Raw genomic sequence first — 18,652 nt, 5'->3', positions numbered from 1 at the left:
TTTTGCGTATGTCCATTAATAATTAAGCAACGGTTTAAATCACAATTATAGTAAGAAATTGGTAAACGCTTATTAGCAAAATTAAGGCTGCATTTACGCCACTGCGCCTTGCGTAAAATTCAGAGATTGGTTCATAATCCAGTAGTTTGTATGCACTTGCATGCGCTTTCAGGTTCGATTGTTTGAAAAATTGTGGTCATGCCCAATAAAAATTTTAATGGCGATAAAATGAGCGAATAGGAGACACAACGAAGATATATCAGAATGTCACAATACCGAGAAACTCAAGCAATTTGTCACGTAGCTAGAAATTAAGCTGTTATTATCTACGCCAACAATTAAGAGAAAAAAATGTGTAACATGCGTCGAGTTAATCTGCATGTGTCAGCTGTGGAAGAAAGTTGCTGTCAAAATTTTGCAGAGAAATTTCGGTAGAAAACGAGTATTAATAATTGTAATGGAGTTTTCTCCATTGTCGCAAAGTGCAAAAATAATCAAAATTGGGTAATTCAGGCGCTTTGCGTCAGCGTAATTAATTACCGCGTATGGGATCAAGGATGTAGTTTTCCGAAGCGGTTACGTAACGAAAAGAATGATAACTGAAGAAGTTGACAACGTGAAAGCTCGAGCGCTTGGCAGGCTGCCTATACTCGCTGCAGGAATGCAGGTGGTAATTCACGGCTATCGCCCATCGCAGAGCGCGAACACCGTTTGAAAATTAAATTACAATTTGCTTTCTAAATTACCATACGGAAAAATAGCCAGCTTACGAAATGCGCTTATTCTTATTACGTACGCAGATCTGGGACATTTACGCAGAAAAATCCACCTCACCGGCTTACCTTGGTCGAGCTGAAAGTACTAAATTATGATTTAATAATAAAATATGAATAATTGTTAAACAAATAAGTTGCACGATCAATTGTTGTAACTGTATCATGTAAAGGTTAACGTTGTGGGAGTTGCACGTTGCAAAAAACCGCCTGTGCTTATTGATCTGAAACTGCAGGGAAAAAACGCCAACCGCAAATGCATTTTCATTCTGGCCTTGCGAATTTTGTCACGCAGCTCAATTGTGGCAAAAAATTGCGCTGGAAGTGATTTAAACGAGATCACGGAGCGGAGGTCGTGACAATTTGAAGAAATCGTGAACTTGCGATGGACGGAACTGATTAATCACTGGGAGAAAATGATTTATGATCGATCTTGACTCAGCCACCAAAAACCCACACTTCCTGATGCAGAATGAGAGTGATTGCAACCATTGTCAGAGTTATCTAATTATTAAATCTCATTTTTTGCCGACTTTCTAATAAGAGATGACTAAATTCGATACAAGAAATTACAAAATCGCACTTTTTGAACAGTTACAGTTACTAATTTAAGAGAGACCTTGCTAGTTACAAAACTGGCACCTACTAGGTGTAATTAACCTTTGTTAAAATAAAGATAACGTGCAAGTGATGGTAGAATTAATGTTTGACCAAGACCGCGGAATTAACTTAAATTCTGTTGAATTGTTTAGGTAATGCTGGATCGTAAACAGTAATGTAACGATGCGCATTCACCATAATTGCTGATTTTATGGCTTGTTATGAGCAGTGAACTTTTCGCAAATTAATTTTAATAACTTTATATTTTTGGGTTTCTGGTCTAGAAATTGCATATTCATGGTTTTAGCATAAATTTAAATATTTTTTGGGGCCTTTCTGGGTCGCATAAGTTAAGAAGCTTTTTGATATTTAAAATGGATACAAACCATAAAGTGACATATTTTTATCAAACCTTTTTCTTCATCTGCTCTTGCTTGCATCCTTAATTAGAAGATTAGAAAAATAAGTGAAAGGTAAAAATCAGAAGATATAGAAAAATTTTGGAAAAAAAGTGGAGTTTTTGTATTTTGAGAAATAACGTTTTGAATATTTTATTCACTTTATTCGTATTAATAAAGAAATTTCTAAATAAGTTGTTATATCTGTTCTTTATTTTTTATCAATCATTTTAATAATCTGATTAATAATAATGGATACAAACCATAAAGTGACATATTTTTATCAAGCCTTTTTCTTCATCTGCTCTTGCTTGCGTCTCTTAATTAGAAGATTAGAAAAATAAGTGAAAGGTAAAAATCAGAAGATATAGAAAAATTTAGGAAACAAAGTGGAGTTTCTACTTTTGTATTTTGAGAAATAACGTTTTGAATATTTTATTCACTTTAATCGTATTAATAAAGAATTTTCTAAATAAGTTGTTACAACTGTTCTTTATTTTTTATCAATCATTTTAATAATCTGATTAATAATAATGGATGCAAACCGTAAAGCGACATATTTTTATCAAACCTTTTTCTTCATCTGCTCTTGATAGCGTCTCTTAATTAGAATTAGCATTGAATTTTGAGAAATTTGTCATTTATTTTATAAACTTATTTAAAAAACAAATAAAGTTAAAATTTTTATTACTTCAATTATTATTCTTTTGTTGTTTTGTTTTTATTTTGTTTTTTATTTTTATTATTAATATTTTTTACATTTTTTCAATAGTATTTAGGACACATATTTTTTCTTTTAATATTATGAAAAATTTATATTATTTTCTTGTATTAATATTATATTATAAGTTTTTCTTTTCGCATTTATTTCTAGGTTTGGTTTGTTGGTGTGTTTGAAAAAATTATGTTTTTGTTTTGTTTTTTAAGAGATCAAGTAGAGTAGCGTTAGCTAGATTTCGCCTCCTCACATTCTTTTTTTAAATAACGGCTTTTATTATTATTATTATTATTAATATTATTATTATTATTATTATTAAATGACGTTTTTAATATAGTGTGTTTTTAAACGATTCTCATCTAGTCGTCTGTGAATTTCCCATGTGCAATCAGAAATGCCGCATTATAGAATTAATGGCAGAAGAAATAGAGGAAATTAGGAAATAAAACAGGGTCAAGTTTTTTAACTTTGTATTTTGAGAAATAACGTTTTTTATTTTATTTACTTTATTCTTATTAATAGAGAAATTTCTAAATAAGTTGTTACATCAGTTGCTTATTTTTCTATCAATAATCTAAATAAGCTGTTTAATAATTGGCTGGTGTTTCAATTTTTATTGTCTATTTTTTTAACAGAGAGAAATTACAAGATAATCTTCCAATTTTTTTTAGAAAGTATCTCTCAAAATGAAGGGTGAAATCACGACATCCCCGGGCATTTTTGTGGTTACTATGTTTAATATTTTTACTCATTGGATATTAAAAAATTACCAATCTCTGAGACTTATTACGTGAGATTCCATTCTCTTCCTTCTGGTCTAAATTAACGGAACCCAAACTAGCAATTAATTCATCTTTTCAATACCTACCTCCAACCTTTCAAGTCGCCGCCAAATAACGTATTGGGATATTTTTCGACATTTCTATTGCCAAATTGTAAAAGTTGGTATTTACTGAAAATTAAATAAACAGGAGCTTGGGCAATACTTAACATTGATTGACTAGTTTTTCGTTCTTCAAGAGGATGTTCTAAATTAGATTTCCTCACCTTCTCTGGTGATAAATTACGACTAATTCGATGAAGCGGCAATTTGAAACTAGTTATGTTCGAGCACTTTACGTATTTTTATAGTTTTAAGTGCGTATAGATCATTACGTCAAGAAATTACAAGTTTTGGGTCCTCAATTAGAGTTTATAGACGAATTACATCACTTTCATATTCTATAAAATAATTAAACATAGAAATTACGTATTATTGTCGTACACGCATCCATGAGCCCAATACAATGAGTCGCTGTTGTGGCACTGGAAGAATTGGCAACTAATGACTGTCTGGATGGAACCCACATTTTTCAATAAGTATTCGTTGCTAAAGACTGGAAACGGTAATAATAAAGACGTTCATATCATTTAACATTATTGCAAAAAAACTCTCTTTTTGATTTACCGATATGACAGTTTTCAAGTACTCTTCACAAAACACACGGCACCGAAGAACAGTTTTGTTTTAAACAAGTTGTGAGCACAGTTATTTTAACATTACGGATATTTATGGGACATTAGTAGTTTTGTGGTCGCGATGTCTCCAATTTTAATTCTCTTGTTAATCACTGTAGCAAGTGGTGTTCCAATAAATATGGTCCAGAAAGCAGCAGATAACGACTTTGAGGTAACCATCAAAACGTTAAAATCTCGCACGTTAAAGCCCGATTCTAGAAACTTGATAATTATTTGCCGAAAGTTGGAGATTTCCCCAAATTTCATTATTCTACCTTTGGGGGAAACACCGGGAGTGATGAGGAATTAACCAACGTGATTGAATTCAAAAGCAAGGAAAATGCTAAAAGTTTGGGGAGTGTTATGGACTTTGTCAAAGACGTAAGTGGCGACTTTTGCCATTTTTGCCACAATAGCAATAATTTTATCATGCATTCCAAAGATTACGCTAATAACTTAATAAATTTCTTGTGGCCAAGAATGTAATCAAGTCAGAGTAACAAGGAATGTTGGCCTGGATGAATTAATTGTAAATTTCCTCATTCGGTGACCAATTGTTGTAACTTTTTGCAGGACTTGATTAAAATTGTCTTTCAAGCATGATTTGTTATTTTCCTCTTATTGGAAAGGAAGTGTGCAACGTTCAATCAATTAAAAATAATTTAATTAATTTTTTATAGTCCGGCGTTAAGTAAACGTTTGTTAATAGAATTACCCGGAACGTTGTGATTTTTCAGGGTGCGTCTGCTGGCGTGGACTTGCTAAAAGACGTCGGCAGTGTGATCATATCAACTTTGCACCCTGTAAGTAGTGGTTGTGGTCTAAAGCACTTTCGTAAGATTTTTTTAAGTAACTGTATATCCTGTTTCACAAGCAGTCATTATCGACAAAAATTTTTACATAAATCAATCAATTGCAAATTGGAAAAGTACTTTTTATTTGCTCCATTCACAACAATCACAATTTTTATTTTGCCATAGTACTGAGTAAACGTACTTTGTGAAGGACTTATTATTCACACGGCGCTGCAATACTTAAGCTTATTACAGTAATAAGAGATTTGAAATAAAAAATTGAAAGAGCGAGTTCTGCTTGAAATAATATTCTAATTTATGAATCACTCTAAATGTCATAGAAACTCCGAAAACGAGGTCAAAGGTCTTAAATGAATCTTACGATTATTTGTACAGACGGGTGTTTTTGCTAATATGTAAATTTCTTCCATTGTAACGAACAAAAAGGGAGGACTCTTCGACACACTTTGGCTTACGTAATTTTATAATGTTTATCATTTCTTTCTTGTGTCAATAAAACCAATACCTATTAGAAAGTTAACTCTTCTATCGTGTAAATATTTCCGGTTTTTATCACTCATAACAGGAAACCACGACGGAACAAGAAACTACAACGGTACCATATGAAGCCACCACAGAATTGGAAATTACGACAAAAAATTTTGATCAGTTGGATCCAGTTTTTCTGGAAAATGTTGACGACAATACGAATCGAACAATAAGACAAGACGGCGACGACGACAATGACGTGGAAGTCGATAAAGACAAAAGTAACGATAAAGAAAAAGAAAGCCAGGAGAGTGATGAAGAGGAGGAAGATCAGAATATGATCACTGGCCTGCTTTCGGCGTTTTTGAGCGGATTAAGTCGAGTAAGAACACAGTAAATAACTTTATAATCATGATAATTGATAACCTTCTAGCCCGACGGTAGTGTCGACGTTGAGGCAATTACCGGACTGTTGGGAAGTCTCAGTACTGTAAGTACCACAGTTAACTCCTTAATGACTTGACAAAAAATTGCAGCAAAACCCTGACGGTACTTACGATTTCAACGGCTTGACCGAGCTTTTGATGAGCTTTTTTGGGGTAAAAACCGCCGATTTCGTTCGTGGGAGTAAATTATTTTTCAGGGAGGAGGCGAGGAAGGGGGCGGTTCCGACTTTGGTGCTTTTTTAGGAGGTCTACTTGGAGCTTTTATTAAAGGAGTCGCCCAACCTCCAGGAGCGGTATTTTAACCTCAATTATGTTATTGAATTACAAATTTGTGTAACAATTGTTCCACTTACTCACTAATTAGTGTTTTTTTAGAAAGGATCTGGGATTTTCGTTGGAAACCTTCTAACAGGAATTTTGCCAGCCTTGAGTGGACCGGTAATACCTTTTTTCACCACAAGTGGGAAGTTACCCAATTAACGATGCACAAAAATTTGCTGTAAATAGCTTATTTTTCCCTTTTCTGTAGTTTCGAGTGAAAAAAGAGGGAATTATTGCTTTCAGGCACCCACCGAGGAGGGCCAGACCGAGAAGCCGCAGCCCCCTTTGGACTCCGGGGGCTTCCTGGGGGGCCTGCTCTCCTCGATTGCCGGAAGCAGCGGCAGTTTCAGCGCTGGGAGCAGCGGAGGCAATAATAACGCCAACGGCGGGGTAATTTTTTAGCCAAATTTAGTGAAAGCTTAGTGACTATGCTTTAATTGGCACAGTTTTGTTAATTGAACGTTCGTTTAGCCTTAATATCAAAAATTATTCATCATCACACAATGATCGATTATTACACAACCGTTTTTTACAGGGTGGCGGCTCCAAGTTTTCACTTTTCAAGGCGATTTTTTCGATGATTACGTCAGTTTTTTCGTCATCTTCGGCGGCACATTAGACATGTGGGGCTGTACTTTTTAATAAATTATTCCCAAGTGCAATTAATCATTTTTTTATTTATTGATTGATGCTGTGAAGTTTTTATTTAGTCATGAATATGGAACATAAATCTACAATAAATAATATGTTGAATACATGTGAGACATATATTTTAAATAAAGTCAATTATAAACCCCATGAATGAAATATTGTTGGGTGTAATTTAAGTTTAATTTAAACAATTTATTATAACATACCAACGTTTCCAACTGGCATGCATTAATTCATAACAAATAATTAACGCGTAATTGTGGCATTTTTGGGACTTTTACAACGATTTGATAAATCTTTGAGTTGGTTCCCATGTATAAAAACAAGATTAGAAAGCACTTTATTTTAGATATCGTATAATTTAGGCATAACAACAGTTTCTAGATAATGAAAAACTAATACGTTTTTATTGTGCAATAAAATTCACAAGGCGACTAAATTAAAATGTTTGGAAAATAATGGTATGGTTTTGGACGAAGCTTTAAGTGTCATAACTTTTATAATAATAGATAGTTATTGAAGACAATGTGAATAATTATAGCTATAGACAACCAAGCACGCGTAGGTAGTTATTTATTTTTTAAGAATAATTTGTAGTTTGATTAATGTATTGCTCCTTGTAATAGTACCAGCGACAGCTGTTGTTGTCTCCCGAAATGATTAATGAATTTTTATTTGTTTTATAAATAATAAAATTAAATCTCTGTCGTTCAACCTTCCGTGAATGAACATTGTTTTTGTCTTTATTTTTCCTGTTTAATCGTAATACTTTCTTTACATTATTTTAAAACTACCATTGAATTTAAAATACGCATAATTAATAAAAAATATTCCGGAATTTTACTATCACGTGGTAATTTTTTAATTGCTGTTTTAAATATTACAGATATTCAAGGAGGATTTTTATCAATTTTAAATTAGGCAAATTAACAAATGTAAAGTTGGTAGTAATCTGCAAAGAGACTGTTGCACAAACAATCCAACTGTGCCATTACACCCGGAGAAAGAAGAGACTGTTAATCTTAATATTACACTAAGCTGAAAGTAAAAACGTACAATTGGCTTTTTATATTCACTTGCACAGTAATAACAAGTGAAGTAATTGATGTGCGGAACGGATAATTAGGAAAAATACTACGTACACGGTGTAAATGTTTTTTTAATTGCCAGTTGACGGCATTATAGTGTCTTTTGAAATAAAAGTAGCAGAAAATTGACTTCCGTGTTACCTCCGCTTCGTTTATTGTTTAAATAAATTTCTTGGGGATATTTTTTTCGTTGATTTTTCCACTGGGATCAATAAATTTAGCTTACTGGTTTCACACTCCATGAAATGAGTAATGAAGAAAAATAACTTAATTTATTTACCAGTCTGACAGCTCTACGCGTGCCTCGATTTCCTTCCGACAAGACCGGAATGTCTGTTACATAATTGTTTGTCTCCGAGTTATTCAAATCTGACAAAAGCTTGGTCTAAATTACTTCCGCGTTAAATTTCGCTGGCCAAAATAACAAACCGCCCAATTATCGTAATTGTGCCAAAATTGCATATATTAAATAAAAATAACCGCTTTAATCTGATTGTATTAAGATTTATGGGACGCCAAAAATAATTACAAGCACATTCTACCGAAAACACTCAACTTTCACACCATAAAACTTAACGATATGTGGTTATTATTTAATTGTAGTAATTAATTTCGAAGATCGCTTAAAAAACTACAAGTTTTGGAAATTTGGGTGAGAGATAAAATTCCGGAATTATTTGCGTGCAATGACCGAAACAATCAAAGAAAGTTCCAACAATTCCAGCGATGTACGAACGACATTGAGTTTACAAGAGAGAGTAGTTAACCATAACAGTGGGGAATCAACTTGTGGCAACAATTCTAACGCGTGTGTGATGCTTGTTTCTTTTAAGAGCCATAAATTTGTTAATAAAATAAGAAAATTGGCCGTTAAGTGGTGGTGAAATAGTGAATTGGAGGTGCTATGATTCAGGAAACTGGAATCATGTAAGTAGTGGTCTGGTTCTCTCTCTGACATTCACTTATGCAACTGGACGAATTATTTATTATTCACGTTTTTTCCTCCTGGTGTGGAGAATGTTGGCAATTATTATTATTGTTCTGCTCTGGATTAACATTCACCGAAAATATTAGGTCCGGGTTTGCTCTCGCGTTTCAAAAATTTGTGAAACTTGCGGGGATTTTCTTATGACTAATGCCAACGCGAACTTTTGCAATAGTAATTCATTAACGATTTCCCAACCAAATGATGCCTACGATGTTCTAATATGGAATTTGAAAATTCAGTTTTTGTAGGCAATAAAATAAACCTACATTATGCGAACACTTAACTGAAGTTTAAAGCATTGTCAAAAGTAGATATTTAGACCAAGGCAATTATTTTGCAACGGTTATTATAATAGATGAACAGATAAATTAATCAGATTTTTCTTCAGATACGTATTTTTGTAATAATATAATTTTATACATCCTGCATACACACAATTGGTTTTGTTATTTTGTAATATTTGGGGTAGATTTGTGGCTAAAATTCTAGGTCAAGACTTTTCTGATTAACACAATCATCGATAAAAAAAATGCTAAAACAAGGTTAACTTATTATGTAATAGCCTATCACCACAAAAACTAATTTTGTTTGTGTAAGAAAACAAAATTAAAGTTTCAAAAATGCAAATAAGATGCGTCTCAGTAACTTTCTACGTAAGTGCTGAACAATTCATAATACAATTCTAAGTTTGTGTAACACAAAATTAATAGTTACTCAAAAAATTAATTAAACATTTGGATAGCTCTAAATGTGTACTTTCAAGGAGTGAAAGTGTTTATTTACAAAAAACAATCTTTAATTTTGGTCGTTTTAAAATTCATACACCTGCTCACGTTACGTCTTCAATTATTTTTACATATTTTTGTAACACAATTAACATCAATAAAGTTTCTCTTGTTTTTGCATAAAGCTTCCTGTTCGAGTGAGTTTAAGTGGATGCATTTATTTTTTAAGGAAGTCATAAAGCAGGACTGCTTAAAAATTGCACTTAATTTTGTTTTTAGCAACTTTTACTGTGTTTCTTAAGTAAATTTTTCAAGTAAAATTATTGAATTTATATTCTAATGAACTGTTCAAAAATTTATATCAGTAAAAAAAAAACAAAACAATCAGAAGTCACGTCTTGAATAAAGTTTGTTTCTATTTTTATCTCAACTACAAAATTATTTTGTTTAAAAAAAATCTGGAAACAAAATTAATTGAATTTATTGTAGGTACGAAATACTCATTAATAATTTTCTTAAGTAAGATTTTTTGTCAGCTTTTTCCGTGTTTCTTAAAATATTTTAATTTTTTCAAGTATATATTTATTAAACTTATCTTTTTATGGGCTCTTCAAAAATTTAAATCATTAAAAAAAACGAAAGAATCAGAAGTCACGTTTTGAATAAAGTTTGTTTCTATTTTTATCTCAGCTACAAACTAATTTTGTTTAAAAAAAATTTAGAAACAAAATTAATTGAATTTATTGTAATTACAAAATACTTATTAATAATTTTCTTAAGTAAGATTTCTGTCAGCTGTTTCCGTGTTTCTTAAAATATTTTAATTTTTTCAAGTATATAATTATTGACCTTATTTTTTTATGGGCTTTTCAAAAATTTAAATCATTAAAAAAAAACGAAACAGTCAGAAGTCACGTCTTGAATAAAGTTTGTTTCTTTTTTTTATCACAACTACAAAATTGTTTTGTTTAAAAAAATATTAGATGGAAAATTAATTGAATTTATTTTAGGTACGAAATACTCGTAAATAATTTTCTTAAGCAAGATTTTTTTGTCAGCTTTTTCCGTGTTTCTTAAAATTATTTATATTTTTTCAAGTATAATTATTGAACTTATTTTTTTAAGGGCTCTTCAAAAATTGAAATCATTAAAAAAACGAAACGATCAGAAGTCATGTCTTAAATAAAGTTTATTTCTATTCTTATCTCAATTATAAAATTATATATTTTGTTTAAAAAAAGCTAGAAACAAAAATAATTAAATTACTAAGGTGTGACCATATATTAGGAAATGCAGACAAGCTTATTTTTTGGTAGGTATATGATTTATTGTCGACGTTTCGTCACTTTTTTCAAGTCTAAAAATAGGGTTCGTGTTGAATTGAATTGAACTATAGGTACGAAATACTAAAACATATTGAAAGGCATTATCTTTAGCTACTCATTAATGAGTTTCTTTAGTAAGGTTTTTTTGTCAATTGGTGCAGATGTTAAGCCACGCTTTTAAGTGGGAGGCTTTTGAGAACATTGACTTTGCCAATTTTTCTGTCATATGTTAAGCCAGATGGCAACCGAAAATTGTCTTAATTTGCAACAATTCACTTTCAGAAATAAACCATCTGACCAACTATTTACAAACATGCAAAATGTACTCCAATTACAATCAACTTCTACAATTTCTCATCTGAGAGAGTTGACTGGTAAAGTACCTACTTGTACCAGTTTTACAAAACGTCGTGTCATTTTACATTTAGGAGAAACTAAGTACTTGGTTATTATAGCAGAAAAATAACGAATAAATAAGACGTTATTACATTACGTGATAATTATTTCGGTTTCATTTCGCAATTTTGCAGAGATGAATAGAAAGTGTGCAAAGATGGACACAAAAGCGATGAAATTTTGGGTGAAGCAATCTTGCAAAAATATTAAATAGTACCGAAAGCATTGTTTTGTGAGAGAATGATGCGTAATCGTGTTACTTTCATAATTTATTAGATCATTCTCTCGAAATTACTTTCATCAATCCAGATGGAAAATTTGGTGGTTCCTTTTTTGGAATATGATTAGAAAGTACGTATTAAATACAAGAGTAATTCCTTTATTGTGTGGAAATCAAGATGTGTGTTAACCACCAAATTGTTACAATTTTTCTTATCTAACCGAGTGTTCAGCTGAGTGATCCAATTAAAAATTTTGCAATACTTAATACTTGTCTCGCACTAGTCTACCATTTCTGGTGGGTTATTGGCATTCAGAGCCGTGATCTCAAAGGTCAGCAACTGAGCGAAGCGAGGGATTCTCACTGAATCACTTTCTTCGGTCTTTGATCGGTAAAAGTAAAATCTCTCAATTTCGAGCGATACAAATAAGAGAATTTGTATCACTGGAAGATTATTCAACAGTTTTGGAAAGGCCGCAGTGACTCACTTTTTTCCCCAAGATGCATTCTCAAACTTTCACTATCGGATGTCCTAATGCAATAATAAAATTGCGTCTTACCGAGAAAAATATTGACAAACAAGTAAAGGGTACCGCAGCCTTGTTGGTGGTAAATGTATCGGTTTATTTCATATTCAGTTAAAGTAAATGTTGAACGGTTTTTTCAAATATTAATTAATACTGGCGTATAGACACTTTCAGAATAAGTTTACCACTAGACTGGCTTTCTCAATATGATCTGGCCTTGGTACGCGAAAGACTTAAAAGACTCGTAATTATTCAAATAATTAACTATTTCAGCTAATGTAATTTCTTATGTAAATAACGCTAACCAGTCGGCGCTTTGCTACATTTACCAACACAATAACGGTGCAATTCGATGTAATGCACTATTATTATAGATTATGAATGATTTGCAACGGTTATTTTATGCAACGGATACAAACGCGTAATGTTACTGCAAGGGGACGCCGGTTCAATTGACGTGGGAAGACTTAAATTAATCCGAAGCTAATTTTAATCGCACCTGCAACATAATAGAGCTTTCGATAACTGATGCAACTGACGCAAATTTTTCTCTTTGGGCCCTACCTAACATTTTTCTCTCAACTGAAATACCTTTCAGCTTAGTTAATAAGTGATTGGCATTTAATTAAATTAATAAATCATTTAATAAATATGTAGGTACCGACATTTCTATCATTTTTAGGGCCCCAACCGAGCAAATATTTATCTAAATCGAGCCATTAAAAACGTTAAACGTTGTCTGTAATTCTAGCAGCTGCGAAATAATTTTGCGTGCCGTATAATTTTATAATTACACGGTAATGTGCTAATAGGTGTATTAAGCTACCACGACTGGCATAGTTTTGTCATTATTTAATTCTTCATTAGTTATTGTAATTTGTTTGTAAAAAATAATGTCGCTAAGAGGTAATTTAATTTTTGTTTGTTTATCGTTTGGTAATAATGTTTACACACCTACTTATTAAGCATTAAATTAAAGCAACAAAACGCGAAACGAGTTATAAATATTTGATGAAATAAATAATAAAAGAAATTAGTTTTGTGGTTGTTAGATAATATGTTAAGTGGATTAGATTCGGATCGTTTTTGTTAACAAATTTCGAACGGGATGTCTCCATTGCGGTTAACTCTCCCATACGACTTTCCCTTTCATTGGTTATTTTGTAACAAATACTATCTTGTTCCAGTATTATGTTACAGGACTGAAAAAAATAATTAGAAAATTCCGTCCACTTGTAACGAAATTCCATAACTATTACTGCAACTGTTTGAAGCGTTGTAGGCAACCAACAATACATTTCGCAACTGGCAAATTATCTCGGACGTTTCATTGTCCAAAGTGGTGCTATTAGTCTATGACCCGTTTAATTAATTTGAAGCTTTTTTTCAAGATTGCCTAATAAACGTATCAAACTATCCTTAACACAGTTACACCACAAGTCAATTACCTCGTCCATTTTCGTTCGTACAAGTTCCAACAATTTAAATTCATTTGCAATCGATTAAACAATTTTTTCTCCTTGAATCACCGCTTTCTTAAATACGGGACGATATCTAAGTCCACATCCGGTATAATCAATAAATTTTCTACAAGGAAATTTCCCGTTGTCTCGGGGCTATAAAAGCCTGCTCGGCGTTAGGTAACACGTTCTTCAACCTATCGCTCTTATTTTGATTGTTATAATCACCCACAATTAGCACTCGTTTCCGATCCAGCGAGTACCAAAACGGAGAGAATCCGTGAAAAATTCGAAGAAAGTGCACATGTGTTGGGTAACAGGACCGGAAACACTAATCTTAATATGTGAAGTTTCGAGTGAAAATCGAAGTCACTCCGGAGATCTAAACGAAAGCTGCTCACTTCCGGCTGGAATTTTGGCGTTACATAACGCGGTTTCTTCCACTCGTTTTGGCGCAATTGTACGCACTACTTATTCAAATATTAATTGCCGCTCTCGCGGGCAAAACTAGAGATAACAGCTAATGTGGAAGAAAGTGGAAATTTAAGGAAAATCCAACACCTGGCTCAATTATTACTCATTGCGGCATGGAATAATTGGACCAAATTGAAACCCACAATTGGGCAAGAGCAAATCACGCCGATTAGATTACATTAAGTCATTTACTAACTGGGGCTTAATTACCCTGAATCTTGACTTAATTAATATTTTTCCCAAATGTTTTGTGATGTAATGGTCTTTCTCCCATCAAAATTTTAATTGTACCGTTCACTTTTTTAATTCATTTGTTTATTGTTTGAGGAATTTTAACAAGAGCACTCTGGAAAAATACAATATTGCGACAGTCGGAGATTCATAAAGTTGAAGGCGAATGCTTGTTTAAATTCGCGATTAATGCACAAATTGTGCAATTTTCAATAGGTCACGGTGCAAAAATCGCCGGAATTCGGAGGAAGAGTGCGGCGAATTCTGGCGAAAAATTGTCGATTTAACGCGTTTCTATTGTCCAAAAGTAAAAAGTTTGTATCGAAGTGTACAGTCATGCGGTTCAAATTTCGCCACAGTCAAGTTCAAGTCCAAAATTTGACAACAGAAGGGTAGACGAACTACAAGTGCATGTGGTAGTGAGTGGGGTACCGGAGGAAATTTGCTATTGGTTGCCGGAGTACCCTCCTTGACCTCGTTGACTTTCATTCGCTACCAATCGCGCCAACACTCGAACACTTACGACCTACATATGAGCTTTGAAATAAGAAGAACTTTAAGACATTATCACATTCACTCACTTAGTTCGGTCCCAACATTAAACAGTGTAAGACATTTTTGCTAGGTAGCATCCGCCATTTTTCACTTTAAGCCGCCATTTTTGAACAGTGCCAGTGATTCGGAAGTATATTGTGATAGTGGTTTTTTGTTCGACAATATACTTCTTGAGGACTTGGTCGAGCTGGTTGTGTGGTATATCAATTTGGTAATTTTGTTGCAGCAAAATGAGGCAACACGTTTGGACGCTAGCAGTACTGGCCTGTCTTGTCGCTTTCTGTAGCATCGCCGAAAGTAGATCACTAGTTAAAAGAGAGGCGAACGGAGGCCACGATGTATATGCACATGGACATGTACGTATAACGATCACCCGAATGACAGAAAATTAAGTAAAAGTGTATGACGGCGGAGAAGAAAGTTATGCTAATCAGGCGACGAGAGTAAAAGTGATGCTAATTTTGGACATTATGTAACTTTAAATGAATTCAGATAACGGTAATTGTGAATAATTTGAATTTTTATCGCTCGGGTTACAATCTCCCTTGAAAATTGAAAGTAACGGCCTTTGTATAATTTTTCTTCTCCTAACAATGACCTGCACGCAATTTCACACCGACGCACGTTATTACACTGGGATCCATTTCCTGCAATTTGTCATTAAAATGCAGCGAATTCGCTGCTTTTTGTCCAGCGAAAGTGGTTCACAAATTCGAGTGAACGTTACGTTTTCAATAATTATTCGATTAACAATTCTAATTTATGCACACTTACAAATGGCAATATCAGTTACTAATTGCAATTCAATTCGGAGTACGTTTACTCTCAAAACGACTTCCGGGAACACCGGAAATGCAGAACAAGTCGTGGATTCTCCATCCATTACGCAACCAACAAAAAATCCATTGTTCATCTCGATTTTGCAACATTAAAAATTTGCGTGAAGCTTTCCTTTGTTTTGTAACTTATTGGCCACATTAAAAAGCAATTTTTGGTTACCAAACTGACCACACATTGGCACAGTTGTCCACCTTTTTGCCAAGTCGCGTCCGATGCTACAAACTGGTTTATGGGATAATAGAAAAATTTCTCCGCTTTCTAATCACTTTCTTCGAAGGTCGCTTTGAAAACACCGAATTTAAATCGTATCTATTTCAGGGATACGCAGATAAGAAGAAAGTGGAGGCTGCCTTCGGGATTAAGAACGCTATTTTAGGTTTCGTCTTTAACGTAAGTTGAAAAATTGTTGTCAAGTTTTTTTTAATGATTGGCTCTCATGATGACATTCTCGTATTGAAAGCACTAGCACGTTTCGTTTTGCACTTCATTCATCCACAGAAAATCAATTCATTCATCGACCAGAAGACCGCCTGGATCGACCATTTGGATCATACCAACATAGCCAAAAATAAGGCTCAAGGTATAGAACCGCCCAAAGATCCGGTGGTTTCCCTGTCCGGAATAGTGTCGGGCTTTATCGGCGATAAGCTGCAACAGGCGGGTCCACTAATTACTGCCGTGACCAACAAGCTCACCAGCAGCTCGTCTAGCGGCCACCACAGCGGGTTCAATTTCGGGGCCCTTGTCGGCGGCGGCGGTGTAGGTGCCCCCGTGGCACACCCCGGTGCCCACGCTGGCGCCACCCTCTCGGCGGGATATGGGGCTGTTTAATGGGGCCTTTAACGAGCAAATTGCACTGTTACAACAAGCATAACTCTTGCCTTGAACACGAGCAAAATGTAAATCTGTGGCAATCTTATTCTAGTCACTTTATTTGTAGTAATCCAATCGGCCCGAAATTTATCCACCCTGCGGGCGATTCGTGATATTCGTTCACTTTCACTTGATCAAAACCCGTTATGGTTGTTGTAATCGTCCTAATTTATATAAAACTTAATACTCAAACCATTTCGCAACTCACTTTATGTTGTTAACTAAATTGTCTCTTGTGATGTCTCTTCCTTCGCCTTCTCTCTTCAAATTCTGTCCTCCTAATTTATTTAAGCCTTTTTGTTATTGATTCGCTTCATTGTAGAAAAATCATGAAAATCATTATATTCACAATATGTCATCCCTTTCGTATAACAATTTGAGATTTACGTTGTATATATTTTATTGTGAATATGTTGAATTAGTATTAGATTATTGTAAATAAATATTTGAAATAAATAATTTAATATAACTTGTGTCGTTACTTCTTTAAATAAACACAAACAACTTATTTATTTCGCAACCAAATCTCAAATTGTTACACAAAACAATAAATGAAATAAAAAAGCAGTGCGTTTTTTTGTAATTGTAGAAACCGAAACCGTCCACCGGCTTTGTCTGGGACCAAACCACAACCACCACCCCTAAAGCTCCCACCACCACCGAAGATATCGTAATTTTTGAAAAAGACCAAAAGGTCTCTCTTGACGTCCCCGGCGAACTTTTCGCTTCCTCCTACACCCTGGTCACAAACCTCTCGAATACAGTAGGAGAGTTCATGATAGTGAGCTTGTAATTGAAAAAATAACACGTACTGACGCAATTATTTCTAGAATTCGGCTTTGAGGGCGCAACGTTTGCTGGAGTCGATGAGACCATTTTTGCGGAAAGTTTTCGGTGCCAAAGGTATTGTAATTGAAGCGACGACTGATAAACCCATCTTCTCCGACCCTAATGCTAGTTAACGAATTTATTGCTCATTTTTGTGATGGAAAAGTCAGTAATTGCCATTGTTATTGTAGTTTGTAATGTAAATAAATATTGTTGATAGTGTAATAACCTCGCAGTGACACTGATATATGTCGCACCGATTGGGTGCATTGCCCAACAAAATAAATGTAATTTTGAAACAAACCGACTAAGTAATTGTTGTTGAAATATCAAGTAATTATTACATGTATTTTAATGTAAATTTCGAGTTTTGTTACCTAGTTAGTTTAAGAACTGAAGGTTACTTGAATGTAGTTGCGCTTAAATTATTCATTACATTAATAAATCGACCTGTACTCGTATGCATTTTTTTTAATTTACAGTTGTTTTTAAATAGATTTGTAAAAGGTGATTTGAACTGTTATAAGAAAGTATATCCGGTTTTATGTAACGTTTTCTGAACTAATTTTTATTGACACAAAGATGTATTTAATTAAGGATTATTGTAATAAAAATATGTAGTCGTTTTATTCTTTATTACTTAGAAATAAAAAAACAATTCGGAAGTTTGCATGAGGAAGGTAATAATAATAATAAATAATAATGCGGAAGAATACACAAAGGAGGCAGAAGATTAACTATTAAATTGATTTTTCCGATTCTCATGATTAGGAAGAATAGGCTTTCACTTCTCACGATGACGATGTCGCCTAAATGGAAACTGCTAACCAGATGCAAGAATTTCACCTACGAGTAATCATCGCCACGTGTAATTTTATGCGAGGTTTATAACTGTGTTTTTTAGGTGTTGATTATTCGAACAAGATGTTGTAATTTTAATAATAATTATTACCGTAATTGGTATTTCATTCCATCGGTTGTAAATAATTAAGCAAAAATTTAAAAAATGAGTTTGGTATTCCAGTTTTGAGATTTTTTTGTTAATATTAAAGTACATTATTTTGCAGATATTTGTTAGTGTTTTGTATAAAAAATAGCCTAATTATTACATTTATCAAGAGCGGAATTCAAGTTTCTGTCATTGGTTGGTGTTGAAATTTGGTGGATGCGCCGGGATAGAAATAAAAATTGTGTATGAAATAATGTTTTACACTTTCATTTTGCATAGTAAATATACGAATCAGTTTAAAACAAATATATTTTGGATTTTTTTATTATAGAATAATTGCCAGACTGTGTGATTTGTGATATTTAAAATCACAAATATTGTAATAATAAAAACTTCTCTGTAAAAATTTTAGCTACAATTTTTATTTAAGTCAGGTACTGCCGACCTGACTATAACCGCAAAATAATCTTTTACAACATATTTTCG

At 33.4% G+C, this 18,652-nt stretch overlaps 2 protein-coding genes across 8 annotated transcripts; both read left to right on the top strand.

The window, feature by feature from the left end:
• Positions 1 to 3,755: 3,755 nt before the first annotated feature.
• LOC103312724 (uncharacterized) lies at positions 3,756 to 6,791 on the top strand. Of its 3 annotated transcripts, XM_064359045.1 has the most exons (10): positions 3,763 to 4,158; positions 4,206 to 4,367; positions 4,724 to 4,789; positions 5,367 to 5,651; positions 5,703 to 5,759; positions 5,806 to 5,868; positions 5,913 to 6,008; positions 6,091 to 6,153; positions 6,280 to 6,426; positions 6,572 to 6,791. In XM_064359045.1, exons 1-10 carry the CDS (start codon positions 4,069 to 4,071, stop codon positions 6,653 to 6,655), a joined length of 1,113 nt encoding a protein of 370 aa, XP_064215115.1. In that variant the 5' UTR covers positions 3,763 to 4,068; the 3' UTR covers positions 6,656 to 6,791. The 3 variants fall into 3 exon arrangements, with proteins under 3 accessions (XP_015835107.2, XP_064215116.1, XP_064215115.1); XM_015979621.2 differs by lacking the exon at positions 6,572 to 6,791 and having other exon boundaries at positions 3,756 to 4,158; positions 6,091 to 6,214; positions 6,280 to 6,410; XM_064359046.1 differs by lacking the exon at positions 4,724 to 4,789 and having other exon boundaries at positions 3,757 to 4,158.
• A 1,751-nt stretch (positions 6,792 to 8,542) lies between these two features.
• LOC664268 (uncharacterized protein) lies at positions 8,543 to 17,846 on the top strand. 5 transcript variants are annotated; one of them, XM_015979526.2, is made up of 5 exons: positions 8,543 to 8,702; positions 14,903 to 15,032; positions 15,835 to 15,906; positions 16,979 to 17,170; positions 17,220 to 17,846. In XM_015979526.2, exons 1-5 carry the CDS (start codon positions 8,680 to 8,682, stop codon positions 17,349 to 17,351), a joined length of 549 nt encoding a protein of 182 aa, XP_015835012.1. In that variant the 5' UTR covers positions 8,543 to 8,679; the 3' UTR covers positions 17,352 to 17,846. The 5 variants fall into 5 exon arrangements, with proteins under 5 accessions (XP_015835012.1, XP_015835011.1, XP_015835013.1 ...); XM_015979529.2 differs by lacking the exon at positions 8,543 to 8,702 and adding an exon at positions 14,636 to 14,746; XM_015979525.2 differs by lacking the exons at positions 16,979 to 17,170; positions 17,220 to 17,846 and adding an exon at positions 16,015 to 16,858 and having other exon boundaries at positions 8,550 to 8,702.
• The last annotated feature ends 806 nt before the right edge of the window (positions 17,847 to 18,652 follow it).

This window comes from Tribolium castaneum, chromosome 9 (genome assembly GCF_031307605.1).
Source record: "Tribolium castaneum strain GA2 chromosome 9, icTriCast1.1, whole genome shotgun sequence".
Taxonomy (NCBI): domain Eukaryota; kingdom Metazoa; phylum Arthropoda; class Insecta; order Coleoptera; family Tenebrionidae; genus Tribolium; species Tribolium castaneum.
This window is presented reverse-complemented; position numbering and strand designations above follow the sequence as displayed.

Excerpts from the sequence above, each read along its gene's own strand:
- LOC103312724 (XM_064359045.1), top strand. The coding sequence starts at position 4,069 with ATGTCTCCAATTTTAATTCTCTTGTTAATCACTGTAGCAAGTGGTGTT. Across the intron at positions 5,760-5,805 it reads TGTTGGGAAGTCTCAGTACT|CAAAACCCTGACGGTACTTA; the intron begins GTAAGTACCACA and ends AAAAAATTGCAG. Across the intron at positions 6,427-6,571 it reads ATAATAACGCCAACGGCGGG|GGTGGCGGCTCCAAGTTTTC; the intron begins GTAATTTTTTAG and ends CGTTTTTTACAG.
- LOC664268 (XM_015979525.2), top strand. The coding sequence starts at position 8,680 with ATGATTCAGGAAACTGGAATCAT. Across the intron at positions 15,033-15,834 it reads ATGTATATGCACATGGACAT|GGATACGCAGATAAGAAGAA; the intron begins GTACGTATAACG and ends TATCTATTTCAG. Across the intron at positions 15,907-16,014 it reads TTTTAGGTTTCGTCTTTAAC|AAAATCAATTCATTCATCGA; the intron begins GTAAGTTGAAAA and ends ATTCATCCACAG.